Source organism: Ranitomeya imitator, chromosome 2 (assembly GCF_032444005.1).
Source record: "Ranitomeya imitator isolate aRanImi1 chromosome 2, aRanImi1.pri, whole genome shotgun sequence".
Classification (NCBI taxonomy): Eukaryota; Metazoa; Chordata; class Amphibia; order Anura; family Dendrobatidae; genus Ranitomeya; species Ranitomeya imitator.
In genome coordinates, this window is record NC_091283.1 from 100,726,138 (window position 1) to 100,747,278 (window position 21,141).

Genomic DNA, 21,141 nt, shown 5'->3' on the forward strand with positions numbered 1-21,141 from the left:
CATAGTGGAGGGGATTTCATGAAATCCCGTCTCCAATATGCATTAAAAGACGCATGCGGCAGACCCGTGGAAACGCACATGCAGCACGTCTTTTAAGAACGCAGCATGTCCTTACATTGCAGAAAAAACGCAAGGACAGCGCAGGTGACCTGCCAGTGACCTCAGGTGCAGATTTGGTCAGGATTTTACCTGCATAAAATCCTGACCAAATCCTGAACGTGGACACATACCATTAGAATTTGTGTCACACTTTTTTGTTAAGTATATAATTCCGCATGTGTTAATTCATAGTTTTGATGCCTTCAGTGTGAACGTACAATTTTCATAGTCATGAAAATACAGAAAAATCTTTAAATGAAAAGGTGTGTCCAAACTTTTGGTCTGTACTGTAAATAAATAGGAAAAAAAAAGCTGGGCTAATGGTGTGGAAAATTCCATGCGGAAACGCTGCGGATTAAAAGAAGTAGCATGTCACTTCTTTTGTGCGAATCGGCAGCGTTTTGTACCCATTCCATTATAGAAATCCGCAGGGGTAAAAACGCAGCAAATCCACACAAAAAATTCCTGCGGATCGTGGGCACATAGCCAAAATCCTCTCTCTTGCATAGTCACCACTTTGGGATCTGATGCCGCCCTGCCACCGGGTGAGTCACAAGCAAGTCCGCACATGGAGTTACAAACTGTGAGATGTGACATATCGATGCGTTATTATAACAAACAGATATCTCTATTTTATGCCACATTCGTAAAAGTCCCGTCTGTTGAACTGTAAATTTAATCTGATTGATAAAAGAGAGAAAGTAAAAATATTTAAAAAATGCCAGAAATTTTCTGCGGTTTTCACCACTGCTGATTTCTATAACGGAAGGGTGCAGAAACGCTGCAGATCCGCACAAAAGAAGTGACATGCACTTTTAAATCCGCAGCTTTTCCGCAGAGCTTTTATTTTTACCATTGATTTACATTGTACTGTAAATCACAGTGCGGATCTGCAGCGTTTCTGCGTGGAAAAATCCGCTGCGGATCCGCACTAAATCCGCATCGTGTGCACATAGCCTTAGAAATACCCACTTCCAGTTTATTTCATGTGCCTTTCAGTGCATTATATGGTAAAATGAATTGCGACACTCAAAACTAAAATTCTTTCTACAAAAAACAAGCCCATATGCATATTGTCAACGGAAAAATAAACGTTATGGCTCTTTGAAGAGCTCAAGGACAAAAAAATTAAAAAAATTAATTCACTGGTTCTTACAGGGTTAAAGTCCCAAACCATGTTTTGCCAGAAAAAGTACGGTATATTGTATTCTACAACTTTAATATGCAATGATGGGAATCTGGAGTGTGCAAAGGTATATATTTATGTATTTTTATATCAGCTAAGATTTTATAATTATTTGTAAAATCTCACACAGCAATTATATTTGAATTGCACTTAAATGCAGAGTTTCTAAAAGATTTGTGCCAGAAATCTGTTTGTTTGTTTTTTTATTGGGGGGGGGGGGGGGGAGGAACCACCTTACATCACCAGATTTTTATTATTGAAAAGAAAAAAATAATATTTTGAGCTTGGAATAAGATATGCCTATATACTTTTTCTCTCAGGCTTCCCTAGAAGGCCTCAAAAACTGCTAAAAAAAGCAGATTATAAATGTAACAAAATAATAAAGTCTGCCAAAATCACTTTTTTTTTTTTTTTTTCTTTTTTTCTTTTTTTTCTTAAGTTCGTTTATTACAAAATCTTTACACCAGTATAACCCACGTTTGGTGTCCCTATAACCATCACATGTACTATAAATATATGCCTATTGTAGGTCAGAAGTGACTGAACTATCATTCTGCCATATTTGAGAGACGCCAAAATCACTTTTAAGAAGTATGATCAAAAACATTTGAAACAAACAGGCTTGATTGCTCTGTGAAAATAAAAAAAAAGTATATATATGTATAAAAAAAAAGCCATTGTTTAAAAGTGTCACATTTTGGCAAAGTTTTACTATTTTACTTATGACGATACCTTAAAAAATTACTATTAAAAAAGTACCAACTGTCCCTAATGCAAAATGGGCATTATACAGTTAAATAGCCTGACGAACTAATAGATATGGTCTCTAAAGTTCACAAGAGCGTATAAAACAAAAAAAAAGTCTGCTATTCATCCAGAGAAAAAAAAAAGATGATTTTTAATCCATACGGCATCAGTTTTCATACATCAGAAGTTTTTAACATTTACAAGATAGAAAAAAAAATTAAGATTTGCAATATAGCTATAAAAATCGGATGCCGTATGGGATCCAATCTTTTTGTGCATCCAAAGACTTTAATAGGAAAGTCTGATGCAAAGTAGGAAAGAGACAAGCATGTACAGCAATAAAACAGCATAATTTAATAACACTGGTCTGCGTGCTGTGTTTTTTCATGAACAGAACTCAGACTGAAAATACGGCTGTTTGAATGAAGCATGAAAATAATGCAGGAGAAGCTTTGCAAATTATTTATTTTATGAGACAATCACTGATGGTAAAAACTGACAATGTACCTAACACTGCTGAAAATTAGAGGGTTTTTTATTTTGCATATGATAAAAAAAAAAAAGTGACGTCTGAATGAGGCCTTATTTAACTTCAAAGAAGCAGCGAAAATCCATTAAAAAAACCATCAACATCACATTTCTATCTCCTGTGCTGAGTACTTCAATGTATCAATGTACAATGTTTACAAAAAGTAACAAACTGTAGTCCACAGAACATTGTCTGCATTGGACACAATTGTTACAATCTTGTTCACATTTGTGTAGTGATTTCAGCACTAGGATGTAAAGAGAAGGTTTATATTTATTAGGCCATGTGCATACAATGGGGTTTTTTTAGCCGCAATTTTCCTAAACCCCCCTTTTTTTTCAGAAAATTTCAGCAAAAAATATGTATTACAAAGTGATTGTGTGAACACGGCCACATGCACTAATAAAGCAGAATTTAAATAAATACAATATTGTGGTTTGGAAATCAAAATGATTTAACTCTCTTTTCAAGTTAGATTTACTATCAAAATATACAACAGTTTGAAATAAAACTGCAAACTAAAAGCTCACGTGTCCTGATTAGTTTGGCTGCCACAGAATGAACTACCATAATTAACACAAAAAAAAAAAGTGCAGTACAAGGTATATGTAAAATGTCAAGATCATTTTTATTTTTAAATGTAGTAATCAAAACATTTTTATTTTTTTTTTTTTTTTTAAATGCACAAGTCCGAGAGCAAAAAAATTAGGAGTTGGCCTGGTCACAGTGTAGCGCAAATGTCATATTAAGTTCATGTTTAGAGGCAGAACACTACACAGATCAAGTGTGGCTTCAATAAAAATAGTAAATGATACACTGACTGAAATATTAGAGACTTTCGTGGAAAAAAAATCATAACTCGTACATTAACAAGTTCTCTAAATAAAGCAGGCAGACACCACGGCCGACGCGCTTTACATATAGGCTGTCACACAAGAATTCAACTAGTTCAACCCAAATACCAAACAAGTGGTTTCTCCAAATTCTGTAAATACATAAAATACGTCGACAGTCAGCGGCTGCTAGCGAGGAGCAGAAAACTCGCACCTCCCAATTATCAGGATTTTATTGACAAACAAAAGAGCTCGGCCAAGAGGAGAACAGATCAAATATTCCATTTTACAGAGGCACATAAGATCTATACGACCTCTCCATCAGAGCCGGCGGTAAGAAAGGTTATTATTGGGCTTGTGGTAAAACAAAGCGTAAGAATAAAGCAATGGAATCATAGAGGATACGGAGATCCAGCGCCGGCAAAAGACTCCGGAGAGGAAAACAGCTGCAGGCTCTATCTGACTGGCTACAAAACCCTGGTGACAACTTCGCGATCTGACAAACAAGAGAAGCAGAAGCTTAAAGTAACTGGTAATCAATGGGTTACATCGCCGGGACACAGGATGATGACATCACTATCCTGGGACGATGACATCACAGGTGCCCGCCAATACAATAGGTAACATTGCAGGGTGCGGGGCTGATGACATCACAACCAGAGTTGCCAACTATCCAGGACAATCCGTAAAAATAGGGCACTTTTTGACAAACCCCAAGAGCGCGCGGCGGCAACGACGACACAAACCCCAAGAGCGCGCGGCGGCGGCAACACAAACCCCAAGAGCGCGCGGCGGAGGCAACGACGACACAAACCCCAAGAGCGCGCGGCGGAAGCAACGACGACACAAACCCCAAGAGCGCGCGGCGGAGGCAACGACGACACAAACCCCAAGAGCGCGCGGCGGAGGCAACGACGACACAAACCCCAAGAGCGCGCGGCGGCGGCGGCAACGACGACACAAACCCCAAGAGCGCGCGGCGGCGGCGGCAACGACGACACAAACCCCAAGAGCGCGCGGCGGCGGCAACGACGACACAAACCCCAAGAGCGCGCGGCAGCGGCGGCAACGACGACACAAACCCCAAGAGCGCGCGGCGGCGGCGGCAACGACGACACAAACCCCAAGAGCGCGCGGCGGCGGCGGCAACGACGACACAAACCCCAAGAACGCGCGGCGGCAACGACGACACAAACCCCAAGAGCGCGCAGCGGAGGCAACGACGACACAAACCCCAAGAGCGCGCGGCGGCGGCAACGACGACACAAACCCCAAGAGCGCGCGGCGGCAACGACGACACAAACCACCGAAGCGCTCAACGGCGGCAACGACGACACAAACCCCCAGAGCGCGCGGCGGAGGCAACAACGACACAAACCCCAAGAGCGCGCGGCGGCGGCGGGAACGATGACACAAACCACCGAAGCGCTCGACGGCGGCAACGACGACACAAACCCCCAGAGCGTGTGACGGCGGCAACGATGACACAAACCCCCAGGGCGTGCGTGCGGCCGCGACGACACAAGCCCTCGAAGCGTGACACCCACGCGCACTGCCAGCACCGTCCACACACGGACTCACCGTCCACACTGCCCCCCTGGCCGGCTGCACGCCTCCTCCACACCTCCCCATACGGGTCCTCGTTGTTCCACAGCGGCAGATAATGCCTGCGCTCCCCGCACAGCGGCCGGTCCGGTGCCCGGAGCTCCAGTCCCGCGGGGGCCGCCTCCTCCTCCCGGCCGGGCTCCAGCTCCTCTATCCACACCAGCCCGCGGGCCACCTTCTTCTCCAGGTAGCGGTAGGAGCAGCGGCGGACGATGACGGAGCAGCCGTAGCGCAGCCGGTTCCCGTGCACCAGATGCCGGAGCTCCGGGGACAGCAGCCAGGTGTCCTGCTCGGCTCCGTCCCACAGGGTGACATCGTAGCCATAGCCGGTCCTGTCCGCCAGGTATCGCTGCACGGCCAGCACTGTCAGCGGCACCGGCTCCCGCACCGCTACCCTCAGCCGCAGACACAACTGTTCCCGGGTGCTCTGCAGCCAGGAGACCGAGGCCTGTCCTGCCGGAGGACTGGGGGACCGCCGGGCCGAGGGACCGGGACTTCCTCCATCAAACTCGGAGAGCGGCTCCTCCATGTCCGCCCCGCTGTGCGCACATAGAGCGGAGTGAGTACGAGCCGCGGACACTCAGCCGACAAGTGACGCACAGACAGGAACATTTGAAAATAGCACGTAAACTTGGGACCGGGCCAAACATCTCATAGCCCTGGGTGACGGATACCTGCAGTCTGTGCTGTACGGAGGCGGGATGCGCGGCCGGGCCAACCATCAGTAACCCTGCTCCGCGCAGACAGCGGCCGTGTGCAGTGATGGAGCTACACGTCAGTCCTGTGCCCGGGGCAGCACGGGGCCCAGGGACGGTGTGCCGGTATACGGTGGGTGGGAGGGGACAGTTAAGAAAATGTCTGCTCAATTCCAAGAGTTGGAGGCCGTAACATTTATCACGGCCCCATAGGAAGACACATAGGACCCCATTCATTGTTTACAGTTTATTCTTTAGGTCACTTTTCTTTTTTTTTTCTCTTGTGTTCATCTTTTGACTTTTTTTGCTGTAAATTATTCATTATGGAGCACTCGTTACATGAAGAATTTTGTGCAAATGAAAAAAAAAACCCTTTATTTTTTGTTTTCAACCATTTTGGTGACTTTTTTAGAACAACAAGAAGAAGTGCGTATATAAAATCCCCCCGGGGTGGATGGTGGGGACTGGAGAGTAGACACCAAAAAAGGCACAAATGCAATGGCGCCCAGAATTATCCTTCCTGGTAAATACTCTTAAAGGGGTTGTCCAGGCTTTGGGGTACAAGTCTCCGGTCATTCTATGTGACTGCAGACTTGTGTATCCACACAGGGCCGGGATCGGGCAGTCACGTGACCGCAGGAACCCTCTGTGCGTCATGTGTCGACTAGACATGCCTCTATCAGTGCAGCTGTGTACGTCTAGTCGGAATGTGTCCGGAAGTATGGAAGTCGCATAGCGGTCACACGACATAGAGTGCAGATTTGCACCCCAAAGTCAGACAACCCCTTTAAGTAGCATCATATAAAATGACCAAGAGGTTCCCAAAATAAAGTGACACCTCTCGGGCGCTCAGCACATCTGGTAAATCTCCTGGGTGTACGCTGAAGCCTCCCGAAGCTTCCTGTACATGAGGCTGCGTTAGGCCAGGTTCACATGTTGCGTATTTAGTGCAGATTTTACGCACAGATTTCTAAACGAAAATCCACAACTTTTCTGCAATTAGAATCTTATATTGTGTGGTAAATATAAAGAACTCTAGGCACGATACACATAAAAGATCGTGTGAAGAGCGGTATCATCACCAACAATGTGCACCAATGGAATATTATGGTGGACAAATCGGAAATTAGACCAAAAACACAGAAAACGAAAAGTCCAATAATAGGGTATATACAACAAAATGTATTAAAATATATAATAATGTGATAGGGTGGGAACAGGTACCAAAGATAGGCACTACACCAGGGACATACAAAATTAAAGAAACAATGGCCACATAGATAATTAATTGGTATAACTAAAGTGAAAGTTCAACATGTGTATACGTATCTATGTATAAATGCCATAGAATCAATGAAATAAGTAATGATAACCATAATAGACATAATAAAATAAGCAAGAATACCAAAAGGTCTATGGCTGAATAAAGTGCATGTGCATATTTGCTGGGGTGGCAAGAAAATAAATGGCACAAGAAAATGTTCAAAACATAATGTAAATGGTGATCAAAGTGATGTCAGCGTGACATAACCCATATATAATGAGATGGGCCCAGAAAAAAGAGAAAATAAAAAACACCTGGTATTTACCTGCTGAGGATGGTGGAAGTCCCTAGGATGTGCATAGCCCCGACGCGCGTTTCGGCATCTGCCTTCGTCAGGGGGATGTGGAAAAGCTACAGATAAGAGAAGCTGCTATTTATTACAAGCAGATCCTGCACAGAAGCTTATTTCTGTGCCAGTATAGAGCCTCACTGTGCCGAAAGCTGTCTGTGGAGGATGTACCATGTCTGCCAGCTTTCACAGAACAGAAAGAGGGACAAACTACACCATGTTCCAAATTATTATGCAAATGACATTTTTCTCGGATTTTCCTAAATGGTCGGTGCAAATGACAGTCAGTCTAATAAAAGTCACCAATTTACAGTCTTTTACTACCCTGGCAGGAGAAGATGTCAGCTACCTGCATCCTCAGGGCACAGACAGCGGAGAATACTCTTGTGGAGGACAAGGCCGTCCGCTCCATCTTCCACCAGTGTGTGAGACAGCAGATGTGATGATGACTCTGCTGTCTCATCGCACTGCTGCTGAGACTTTGACAGGGGCTGAATTCAAGTGCACGTCACAATTTGCAAATTTATATTTTTAAAATAATTAAGAAAACTATATATTTTTCACACTTCACAAATGATTGCTACTTCATGTTGATATGTCACATAAAATCCCACTAAAATACACGATTGTGGGTGTAACATGAAAAAATGTTTAAAAGTTCAAGGGATGTGACTACTTTTTCAAGGCTCTGTATCTCTCTGTACATGTACAGTTGTCTTTTAATTATGGATCACACGCTGCGGAGTCAAGCAGAGAAAATGGTCTTATACTTATCAGTGCACACTGTGGCTCATATGTTTTGCTGCTGCCTCCAATGATACATGTTGTCTAATTAGCAGAAAATTTCAAATGGTGATTAAAGAAGAAACATAACAAGGATTTCTTCACCAAAGGTATGGATGTAATCTGTAGTACAGGGTCATTACATCCATGTTTATATTTTACATTGCTAAATCGTGCTGACGGGCTTTATTTAATCTATCCCAATTTTTTGAATCATGTGACCAAAAATAAATACAAAATTAAACAGTATATCAATTGCGGTTCTCAATAATTAATATACTTGGCTACTTGTACAATGTATAGATTGTTCACCTCGACTATTATGTTCTACTCCACAAATATGCGAACTTCCATGTTCAAACTTTAAGCTAGCGAACAGGTTCTGAAACCGTTTAGTCTATGTTCCCACGATGAGCTTTTGGTGAGGTTTTTGATGTTGCAGAATTTCTGCCCCATTTCTTCTCCTATTTTTTTAAAATTAGATTACTTGCGTTTTTTCATTGCGTTTTTTCAACGTGTTTTTATCACATTTTTGACGCTGTGTTTTTTTGTCTGTGTTTGGTGTGTCATGCTTAAAATACTTGATACTTCCTGGCTTTTTGCTTTGACAAAAATTTGACATACTTAGGCGTGGATTACATGCGTTTTTGATGTGAGTTTTTTTTAACTGCTTTATTTCCACACCTAATGAAAGTTTATGGGGAAAACTCAATGTATGCTCATGAGATATTGTCATGCTGCGGATTGGAAACATGCCTCGCTGGTCAGTTTGCACTGCCGGAGAAAAAAAAAGCGCAGCAAAAATACACAGCGTAAAAAAGCTCATTGTCACCAAAGCTTAATTCATGGGTTCCGAAGCAGAATCCTTGAGGTCCCTCATTCTTTACATACAATTTGCCATTCTTGTATCCTCTTATGTAAGGCCAGTAGTCCAGCAGAGAAAGGTTCAAGCACAACAACCACCTATGAAAACCAGGGCTGTGGAGTCGGTAAGCCAAACCTCCGACTCCTCAATTTCCATGACAACGACTCCGACTCCACCAAAATGGGCTCCTACTTCACGACTCCGACTCCACAGCCTTGCCAGGGCTGTGAATTCGGTAAGCCAAACCTCCGACTCCTCAAAATTACACTGACTCCACCAAAATGGACTCTGGCTCCACGACTCCGACTCCACAGCCCTGCCCTAAGAGGGTACAAGACTAGTAATATGTACATGTATGTCTGCAGCATTATTGGGTTTTGTCGTTATGGGAGATGCCATTTGGTAGGCACAAGCAGAGCGAAGGTCTCCATCAGAATATACTCGTAAGTGCTGATCTGGAGATATTTTTCATTTTCTTTTTCATTTACATTATTTTAATTTTCTATACAATCTACACATTCTTGGCGTTCTGTAAATTGATCATGATGCCAATACAGATAATTATTTAATCTGCTAGTAAGCAAAAAAAATAAAAAATCACAGAACAAAGGTGCAGGTATCCAGAGGGAATTGAACAGAATATTTGACTCTATTTATACTGAAAAGGGGAATTTTGTGAGCTCACCCAGCAGCGTGATGCATCCATCCGTTTAGGGGAATTACAGATTATTCCTTAGTGTTTTCTGAGTTCATAAAAGGCAAATGTGAGTCAGATCCCGCCGGCTATCCGGCCTCTGATAAAAGTTTTGTGTTTACAGAAAAAAATGTTCTGATTTAGAACATGCCTTGGCGCCTATAAGGCGTTCCCCTGTGCTACCCATGGCATGTGCATGTTGGCTCTCTGAAGTTGTTTTTTTTTTTTTTTTAGGTGTACTTTACATAATATGCCGGATTATTGCGGTGTTGTTCACATATTACTTAATCATGGGTTTTACCCTTTTTTTAAAAAAAGATTTGGGCACATTCATTGTGATTATTAAAGGGAACCTGTCACCCCGTTTTTTCAGATTGAGATAAAAATACTGTTAAATAGGGCCTGCGCTGTGCGTTACAATAGTGTATGTAGTGTACCCTGATTCCCCACCTATGCTGCGAAATACATTACCAAAGTCGCCGTTTTCGCCTGTCAATCAGGCTGGTCAGGTCAGGTGGGCGTGGTGACATCACTGTTTCTTCCCCAGCTTTCCGTTGGTGGCGTAGTGGTGTGCGCATGTCCATGTGCCGAATCCACTGCGCGCAGGTGAAGAAAAAGCGTGCGATCTGCGCTATTACCCATGTCATCGGTTGGGGCGGCCATCTTCCTGAGGCCGTGCGTGCGCAGATGGAGTGCTCTGCTGCACGGGGCTTCAGGAAAATGGCCGCGGGATGCCGCACGTGCGCAGATGGAGATCGCGGCGGCCATTTTCCCAAAGCCGAGTTTGCATCTTTTGTGTGGAATAAAAGGACTAGAAATAGGAAAAACCCAATGTGGCTAAACAAAGAAGTAAGACAGGCAATTAACAGTAAAAAGAAAGCATTTGCACTACTAAAGCAGGATGGCACCATTGAAGCTCTAAAAAACTATAGGGAGAAAAATACTTTATCTAAAAAACTAATTAAAGCTGCCAAAAAGGAAACAGAGAAGCACATTGCTAAGGAGAGTAAAACTAATCCCAAACTGTTCTTCAACTATATCAATAGTAAAAGAATAAAAACTGAAAATGTAGGCCCCTTAAAAAATAGTGAGGAAAGAATGGTTGTAGATGACGAGGAAAAAGCTAACATATTAAACACCTTCTTCTCCACGGTATTCACGGTGGAAAATGAAATGCTAGGTGAAATCCCCAGAAACAATGAAAACCCTATATTAAGGGTCACCAATCTAACCCAAGAAGAGGTGCGAAACCGGCTAAATAAGATCAAAATAGATAAATCTCCGGGTCCGGATGGCATACACCCACGAGTACTAAGAGAACTAAGTAATGTAATAGATAAACCATTATTTCTTATTTTTAGTGACTCTATAGCGACAGGGTCTGTTCCGCAGGACTGGCGCATAGCAAATGTGGTGCCAATATTCAAAAAGGGCTCTAAAAGTGAACCTGGAAATTATAGGCCAGTAAGTCTAACCTCTATTGTTGGTAAAATATTTGAAGGGTTTCTGAGGGATGTTATTCTGGATTATCTCAATGAGAATAACTGTTTAACTCCATATCAGCATGGGTTTATGAGAAATCGCTCCAGTCAAACCAATCTAATCAGTTTTTATGAAGAGGTAAGCTATAGGCTGGACAACGGTGAGTCATTGGACGTGGTATATCTCGATTTTTCCAAAGCGTTTGATACCGTGCCGCACAAGAGGTTGGTTGTTGTGAATTCTGTGGCCAAGCTCCCTCCTGTGGTCGTGAGTGGTACTGCGGCTGGTTCTGTCTATAAGCTTCCTTTGGTGGATGAGAGTGGTACTGCGGCTTCTGAGTTTCCTTCCTCAGGTTATGAGGTTAAGTCGTTAGGTGCTGCTCTAGTTAACTCCACCTGGTGCTTTGATCCTGGCCTCCAGTCAATGTTCTAGTATTGGTCTAGCTTCCTCCTGGATCGTTCCTGTGGCCTCTCTATCCTGCATAAGCTAAGTCCTGCTTGTGTTATTTTTGTTTGCTATATTTTCTGTCCAGCTTGCTATATTGTTTTTTTCTTGCTTGCTGGAAGCTCTGAGACGCAGAGGGAGCACCTCCGTACCGTTAGTCGGTGCGGAGGGTCTTTTTGCCCCTCTGCGTGGTTGTTTGTAGGTTTTTGTGTTGACCGCAAAGCTATCTTTCCTATCCTCGGTCTATTCAGTAAGTCGGGCCTCACTTTGCTAAATCTATTTCATCTCTGTGTTTGTATTTCATCTTTACTCACAGTCATTATATGTGGGGGGCTGCCTTTTCCTTTGGGGAATTTCTCTGAGGCAAGGTAGGCTTATTTTTCTATCTTCAGGGCTAGTTAGTTTCTCAGGCTGTGCCGAGTTGCATAGGGAGCGTTAGGCGCAATCCACGGCTACCTCTAGTGTGGTGTGTTAGGATTAGGGATTGCGGTCAGCAGAGTTTCCACGTCTCAGAGCTTGTCCTATGTTTTTGGTAAATGTCAGGTCCCCTTGTGTGCTCTGAACTTCAAGGTCCATTGTGGTTCTGAATTACCTGTTCATAACAGTACTGGAGGCCCAAAGTACTAATGCTTCTCAAGAGAGGGAAAAGAGAAGTTCTGAGACCATTTTTTTTTCTTTGCACTGTGTTCTGTCTTTCTTTTCCCCTTTACATCAGGGTGGTTCAGAACACAGGTGTGGACATGGATATTCAGGGTCTGTCCTCTTTGTTGGATAATCTCACTATAAGAGTACAGAACATTCAAGATTTAGTGGTTCAGAATCCTATGTTAGAACCTAAAATTCCTATTCCTGAGTTATTTTCTGGAGATAGAGCTAAGTTTTTGAATTTTAAAAATAATTGTAAACTGTTTCTGGCTTTGAAACCCCGCTCCTCTGGTGACCCAGTTCAACAAGTTAAAATCATTATTTCTTTATTACGTGGCGACCCTCAAGACTGGGCATTTTCCCTTGCGCCAGGAGATCCTGCATTATGTAATATTGATGCGTTTTTTCTGGCGCTCGGATTGCTGTACGACGAACCTAATTCAGTGGATCAGGCAGAGAAAAATTTGCTGGCTCTGTGTCAGGGTCAGGATGAGATAGAGATTTATTGTCAGAAGTTTAGAAAGTGGTCCGTGCTCACTCAATGGAATGAATGTGCGCTGGCAGCTATTTTCAGAAAGGGTCTCTCTGAAGCCCTTAAGGATGTCATGGTGGGATTTCCTATGCCTGCTGGTCTGAATGAGTCTATGTCTTTGGCCATTCAGATCGGTCGACGCTTGCGCGAGCGTAAATCTGTGCACCATTTGGCGGTATTATCTGAGCATAAACCTGAGCCTATGCAGTGCGATAGGACTTTGACCAGAGCTGAAAGGCAAGAACACAGACATCAGAATGGGCTGGGTTTCTACTGTGGTGATTCCACTCATGCTATCTCCGATTGTCCTAAGCGCACTAAGCGGTTCGCTAGGTCTGCCACCATTGGTACGGTACAGTCGAAATTTCTTTTGTCCGTTACTTTGATCTGCTCTTTGTCTTCCTATTCTGTCATGGCATTTGTGGATTCAGGCGCTGCCCTGAATTTGATGGACTTGAAGTATGCTAGGCGCTGTGGGTTTGTCTTGGAGCCCTTGCAGTGTCCTATTCCATTGAGAGGAATTGATGCTACGCCTTTGGCCAAGAATAAGCCTCAGTATTGGACCCAGCTGACCATGTGCATGGCTCCTGCGCACCAGGAGGATATTCGCTTTCTGGTGTTGCATAATCTGCATGATGTGGTCGTGTTGGGGTTGCCATGGCTACAAGTCCATAACCCAGTATTAGATTGGAAATCAATGTCTGTGTCCAGCTGGGGTTGTCAGGGGGTACATGGTGATGTTCCATTTCTGTCTATCTCATCATCCACCCCTTCTGAGGTCCCAGAGTTCTTGTCTGATTACCGGGATGTATTCGATGAGCCCAAGTCCAATGCCCTACCTCCGCATAGGGATTGTGATTGTGCTATCGATTTGATTCCTGGTAGTAAGTTTCCTAAGGGTCGACTGTTTAATTTATCTGTACCTGAGCACGCCGCTATGCGGAGTTACGTGAAGGAGTCTTTGGAGAAGGGTCATATTCGCCCGTCATCGTCGCCATTGGGAGCGGGTTTCTTTTTTGTGGCCAAGAAGGATGGTTCGCTGAGACCTTGTATTGATTACCGCCTTCTAAATAAAATTACGGTCAAATTTCAGTACCCCTTGCCGCTGCTGTCTGATTTGTTTGCTCGGATTAAGGGGGCTAGTTGGTTCACCAAGATAGATCTTCGTGGTGCGTATAATCTTGTGCGTATCAAACGGGGCGATGAATGGAAAACAGCATTTAATACGCCCGAAGGCCATTTTGAGTACCTGGTTATGCCATTCGGACTTTCTAATGCTCCATCAGTGTTTCAGTCCTTTATGCATGACATCTTCCGAGAGTACCTGGATAAATTCCTGATTGTATACTTGGATGATATTTTGGTCTTCTCGGATGATTGGGAGTCTCATGTGAAGCAGGTCAGAATGGTGTTCCAGGTCCTGCGTGCTAATTCTTTTTTTGTGAAGGGGTCAAAGTGTCTCTTTGGTGTTCAGAAGATTTCATTTTTGGGGTTCATTTTTTCTCCTTCTACTATCGAGATGGACCCTGTTAAAGTTCAGGCCATTTATGATTGGACTCAGCCAACATCTCTGAAGAGTCTGCAGAAGTTCCTGGGCTTTGCTAATTTTTATCGTCGCTTCATCGCTAATTTTTCTAGCATTGCTAAACCATTGACTGATTTGACCAAGAAGGGTGCTGATGTGGTCAATTGGTCTTCTGCTGCTGTGGAAGCTTTTCAGGAGTTGAAACGTCGTTTTTCTTCTGCCCCTGTGTTGTGCCAACCAGATGTTTCGCTTCCGTTCCAGGTCGAGGTTGATGCTTCCGAAATTGGAGCAGGGGCTGTTTTGTCGCAGAGAAGTTCTGATTGCTCGGTGATGAAACCATGCGCCTTCTTTTCCAGGAAATTTTCGCCTGCTGAGCGAAATTATGATGTTGGCAATCGAGAGTTGCTAGCCATGAAGTGGGCATTCGAGGAGTGGCGTCATTGGCTTGAAGGAGCTAAGCATCGCGTGGTGGTCTTGACTGATCACAAAAACTTGACTTATCTCGAGTCTGCCAAACGGTTGAATCCTAGACAGGCTCGTTGGTCGCTGTTTTTCTCCCGTTTTGACTTTGTGGTTTCGTACCTTCCGGGCTATAAAAATGTGAAGGTGGATGCCCTGTCTAGGAGTTTTGTGCCCGATTCTCCGGGTTTGTCTGAGCCGGCGGGTATTCTCAAAGAGGGGGTAATTTTGTCTGCCATCTCCCCTGACTTGCGGCGGGTGCTGCAAAAATTTCAGGCTAATAGACCTGACCGTTGCCCAGCGGAGAAACTGTTTGTCCCTGATAGGTGGACGAATAAAGTTATCTCTGAGGTTCATTGTTCGGTGTTGGCTGGTCATCCTGGAATCTTTGGTACCAGAGATTTGGTGGCTAGATCCTTTTGGTGGCCGTCTCTGTCGCGGGATGTGCGTTCTTTTGTGCAGTCCTGTGGGATTTGTGCTTGGGCTAAGCCCTGCTGTTCTCGTGCCAGTGGGTTGCTTTTGCCCTTGCCGGTCCCGAAGAGGCCTTGGACACATATCTATGGATTTTATTTCGGATCTCCCCGTCTCTCAAAGAATGTCGGTCATTTGGGTGGTTTGTGATCGCTTCTCTAAGATGGTCCATTTGGTGCCCTTGTCTAAATTGCCTTCCTCCTCTGATTTGATGCCATTGTTTTTTCAGCATGTGGTTCGTTTACATGGCATTCCAGAGAACATCGTTTCTGACAGAGGTTCCCAGTTTGTTTCGAGGTTTTGGCGAGCCTTTTGTGCTAGGATGGGCATTGATTTGTCTTTTTCCTCGGCTTTCCATCCTCAGACAAATGGCCAGACTGAACGAACCAATCAGACCTTGGAAACATATCTGAGATGTTTTGTTTCTGCTGATCAGGATGATTGGGTGTCCTTTTTGCCTTTGGCTGAGTTCGCCCTTAATAATCGGGCTAGCTCGGCTACTTTGGTTTCGCCGTTTTTCTGCAATTCTGGTTTCCATCCTCGTTTCTCTTCAGGGCAGGTTGAGTCTTCGGACTGTCCTGGTGTGGATACTGTGGTGGATAGGTTGCAGCAGATTTGGACTCATGTAGTGGACAATTTGACTTTGTCCCAGGAGAAGGCTCAACGTTTCGCTAACCGCAGGCGCTGTGTGGGTCCCCGACTTCGTGTTGGGGATTTGGTTTGGTTGTCATCTCGTTATATTCCTATGAAGGTTTCCTCTCCTAAATTTAAGCCTCGTTTCATTGGTCCATATAGGATTTCTGAGGTTCTTAATCCTGTGTCTTTTCGTTTGACTCTTCCGGCTTCGTTTTCCATCCATAACGTGTTCCATAGGTCATTGTTGCGGAGATACGTGGCACCTGTGGTTCGATCTATTGATCCTCCTGCTCCGGTTTTGGTTGAAGGGGAATTGGAGTATATTGTGGAGAAGATTTTGGATTCTCGTGTTTCGAGACGGAAACTCCAGTATCTGGTTAAGTGGAAAGGTTATGGTCAGGAAGATAATTCCTGGGTCTTTGCCTCTGATGTCCATGCTGCCGATCTGGTTCGTGCCATTCATGTGGCTCATCCTGGTCGGCCTGGGGGCTCTGGTGAGGGTTCGGTGACCCCTCCTCAAGGGGGGGGTACTGTTGTGAATTCTGTGGCCAAGCTCCCTCCTGTGGTCGTGAGTGGTACTGCGGCTTGTTCTGTCTATAAGCTTCCTTTGGTGGATGAGAGTGGTACTGCGGCTTCTGAGTTTCCTTCCTCAGGTTATGAGGTTAAGTCGTTAGGTGCTGCTCTATTTAACTCCACCTGGTGCTTTGATCCTGGCCTCCAGTCAATGTTCTAGTATTGGTCTTGCTTCCTCCTGGATCGTTCCTGTGGCCTCCCTATCCTGCATAAGCTAAGTCCTGCTTGTGTTATTTTTGTTTGCTATATTTTCTGTCCAGCTTGCTATATTGGTTTTTTCTTGCTTGCTGGAAGCTCTGAGACGCAGAGGGAGCACCTCCGTACCGTTAGTCGGTGCGGAGGGTCTTTTTGCCCCTCTGCGTGGTTGTTTGTAGGTTTTTGTGTTGACCGCAAAGCTATCTTTCCTATCCTCGGTCTATTCAGTAAGTCGGGCCTCACTTTGCTAAATCTATTTCATCTCTGTGTTTGTATTTCATCTTTACTCACAGTCATTATATGTGGGGGGCTGCCTTTTCCTTTGGGGAATTTCTCTGAGGCAAGGTAGGCTTATTTTTCTATCTTCAGGGCTAGTTAGTTTCTCAGGCTGTGCCGAGTTGCATAGGGAGCGTTAGGCGCAATCCACGGCTACCTTTAGTGTGGTGTGTTAGGATTAGGGATTGCGGTCAGCAGAGTTTCCACGTCTCAGAGCTTGTCCTATGTTTTTGGTAAATGTCAGGTCACCTTGTGTGCTCTGAACTTCAAGGTCCATTGTGGTTCTGAATTACCTGTTCATAACAGTTGGTACACAAAATGAGAATGCTTGGCCTGGGGGAAAATGTGTGTAAATGGGTTAGTAACTGGCTTAGTGATAGAAAGCAGAGGGTGGTTATAAATGGTATAGTCTCTAACTGGGTCGCTGTGACCAGTGGGGTACCGCAGGGGTCGGTATTGGGACCTGTTCTCTTCAACATATTCATTAATGATCTGGTAGAAGGTTTACACAGTAAAATATTGATATTTGCAGATGATACAAAACTATGTAAAGCAGTTAATACAAGAGAAGATAGTATTCTGCTACAGATGGATCTGGATAGGTTGGAAACTTGGGCTGAAAGGTGGCAGATGAGGTTTAACAATGATAAATGTAAGGTTATACACATGAGAAGAAGGAATCAATATCACCATTACACACTGAATGGGAAACCACTGGGTAAATCTGACAGGGAGAAGGACTTGGGGATCCTAGTTAATGATAAACTTACCTGGAGCAGCCAGTGCCAGGCAGCAGCTGCCAAGGCAAACAGGATCATGGGGTGCATTAAAAGAGGTCTGGATACACATGATGAGAGCATTATACTGCCTCTGTGCAAATCCCTAGTTAGACCGCACATGGAGTACTGTGTCCAGTTTTGGGCACCGGTGCTCAGGAAGGATATAATGGAACTAGAGAGAGTACAAAGGAGGGCAACAAAATTAATAAAGGGGATAGGAGAACTACAATACCTAGATAGATTAGCGAAATTAGGATTATTTAGTCTAGAAAAAAGACGACTGAGGGGCGATCTAATAACCATGTATAAGTATATAAGGGGACAATACAAATATCTCACTGAGGATTTGTTTATACCAAGGAAGGTGACGGGCACAAGGGGGCATTCTTTGCGTCTGGAGGAGAAAAGGTTTTTCCACCAACACAGAAGAGGATTCTTTACTGTTAGGGCAGTGAGAATCTGGAATTGCTTGCCTGAGGAGGTGGTGATGGCGAACTCAGTCGAGGGGTTCAAGAGAGGCCTGGATGTCTTCCTGGAGCAGAACAATATTGTATCATACAATTATTAGGTTCTGTAGAAGGACGTAAATCTGGGGATTTATTATGATGGAATATAGGCTGAACTGGATGGACAAATGTCTTTTTTCGGCCTTACTAACTATGTTACTATGTTACTATGTTTTATGTCTCACCTGCTGAGGTGGATTCACGAAATCCAGTTGTTATGTAACACAGACTATTGACCTTGGTGCATCAGAGAGTCCAGATGATACCTCAGAAGTCATGTTGGCAGAATGGTATTAGGAGCACCAAACAGGAATCAAAGGATGAGATAAGGCAGAGTTAGGAATCAGTAGTAAGTGTGACTGTTGTAAGCCCCAAGGAGGCAGAGTTAACAGAGCCATAAAAATAAAAAAAAAATAGTGTTTCAGCCAAGTTACACACTAGGTTCTAAACCGTGGCTGATCCAGTGGGGTAGCAATGTTAAGAAAGTAAGATGGCAGAGCTTAGTTTGTCACAGAGTCCAATGCAGAAATTATAGCAGCACATCAAAGTTGACTCATCAGTATCCTACTGTGTCACAAAGGGCTCCTGAAGGACCCCTCTATAACCGACCACCACACCTACATGCCACTTTTGAGGTAGTCACCTCATGGCCAATATTCTTCTACCTTTTGTAGGTGCCCAACTACCCTTGACTCCAAGTGTTCAACATGCAAAACTGTACAATATGTGTAGCACAAGAGTATGGCCAGGGTCACACTAGCGTATTGCATCCGATGCGAGATTATCGGATGCGATATGCTAATGACACTCGGCTCCTCGCAGCAGAGCAGGAGCCGAGTGTCATGCATCTGTGCTCCGATTCTCTCGCACAGGGAGGATTGGAGCACAGCTGCGGAGGAGGCGGAGAAATTAATTTCTCCATCTCCTCCATTGCTGGGGTCCGCTTATAGCGCACATCACTCGGATGATATCCGAGTGGTGTGCGCTGTCTCACTCGCACCCATAGGATTATATGGGTGCGAGTGAGCCGAGAGTTTTCCTCGGCCCGAGACAATCGCAGCATGCTACGATTGTCTCGGACCGAGGAAAACGGCCGACAAAAAGTCGGCTGGTGGGAGCGGCCCCATATAGTAACATTGGTCCGAGTGCAATGCGATTTTTTATCGCATTGCACTCGGCCGTATTACGGTCTAGTGTGACCCCGGCCTATGTCTCATGCCACCAAGTGGCTAACAGTTCTAATCCTAGTCCAACCAACTTTTACAGCAAAACGTTATCATGTGCACATGCAAGTATACTGTAAGAATAATACATTTAACGTAGGACACATACTACGAGGGGTTTCTTGGTACCTTAGCAAACTTTTAAAGGCCCAATTATAGCAGTGTTTGGCTCCATGCATAAAATCTCTGTAACAGCGCAATTATGGCCCATGCCTTTACTTTAACATACAGTATCGTGATGACAGGTTCTCTTTAAGTTACCAAAGTGTTCTGTATCCTTATAATCTGATCCTGACTACATGTTGATGCTTCTACTCTTGGGTGGTGTCAAGAAAGATACATCTGTTGGTAGATGTGCCCTGGCCTGCAGATACCTAAAAGCAAAAAAAGCTTTTTCATCTTCCAGAAAGCTTTGGCTTGCAAAACACACATTAAGAGATGGGATGGAAAAGTGTAAAGAACCACACCTAAATGATGGGTGTATGAACATAGCATAAACAAGGATCCATCTGTCTCCCCATCTACATTAACCGCTTCCCCGATCCTGATTTCACTATTCCTGACTGGGCCAAATTTTACAGTTCTGACTAGTGTTGCTTTATGGGACAATAACTCTGGAACGCTTCATCAGACCCTGATAATTCTGAGATTTTTGCATGATATTTTCTAATTCATGATAGAGGTGAATTTAAGTATACATTTTTTACATTTATTTGTGAAAATATTGGAATTTTTGCAAAAATTTCTCAATTTTTACATTTTAATTCTTTTACCCTTAAACTAGAGAATTATGTCACATAACATAGTTACCGTATTTTTCGGACTATAAGACGCTCCGGACCATAAGGGGCACCCAAAATTTTCAGAAGGAAAATAGGGGAAAAGAAATAATGTGTCAAATGGGGGTCCATCTTACAGTCCGAATCCAGCTTACCGGGGGAGGGAATCGGCACAGGTGGAGGAGTGGTCTCAGGGATTGTTCAGTGGTCCAGGCTGGTGTGGTGGCTTCCGGTAAATCCCATCCCAGGCTGGTGCGGTGGTGGTGCTCTGGGGTTCCGGGTGGTTCCGCCTGTATTTTGCGACAGATTCGGCAGTGGTGCAGCGGGGCTCCCACTGCATTTTGTGACAGGTGGGGCGGTGATGCTCTGTGGTGCGGTGGGGCTCCGCCGACATTTTGTGAAAGCCCGGAGGTCTCCGCAAATCCATTGCTGCAAAGCGGTGGCCTCTGGGAAAATGACTGCAGGGGGTGGCGCAAGCTCAGATTGAGATCTCGGCAACGAGATCTCGTTGCTGAGATCTCAATCTGCTGTGATGCGGTGGCCTTCGGGAAAATGGCCGCTGGGGTGGCGCATGCTCAGATTCAGATCTTGGCAGCAATGGATCTGCAGGAGCTTCCGGGCTTTCACCCTTCTTTCTGTGCTAATCTGGGGAATCCATGGAAGAACCATAAGAAAGCGGATGTCTCCATCAAGCAATATGTAAAGTTGCGATCCTCTTCTTCACCTTACACCTTCTATAGATGCTATAGGCTTGATCTTCTGCTGACCTTCCCTTTAGGAGAAGGGTACTATAGACTATGGTTCAGCCCTATGTTGAAAGTTTCTCTGTAAATCTCTTAGGCGGTGCTGTCATGAGTGATAGGAAAACACTAAATTACTTACCGGTAATGTGATTTGCCTGAGCCCATGACAGCACCCTTATATTCCCTCTCGTCACTGATAAAAGGTGGTCACTTTGCTTCCTTCA

The 21,141-nt window shown here is 44.5% G+C and overlaps 1 protein-coding gene across 3 annotated transcripts in view; it reads right to left on the reverse strand.

Moving 5' to 3' along the window:
- RADX (RPA1 related single stranded DNA binding protein, X-linked) overlaps positions 1-8,307 on the reverse strand; it is a 106,380-nt gene extending 98,073 nt beyond the window's left edge. For all 3 annotated transcript variants that reach the window (XM_069747073.1, XM_069747072.1, XM_069747074.1), the window contains exon 1: positions 4,976-8,307. In XM_069747073.1, the coding sequence (XP_069603174.1) occupies positions 4,976-5,528 (553 nt within the window). In that variant the 5' untranslated portion in view covers positions 5,529-8,307. The remainder of the gene's footprint in view (positions 1-4,975) is intronic.
- Between the last annotated feature and the right edge of the window lie 12,834 nt (positions 8,308-21,141).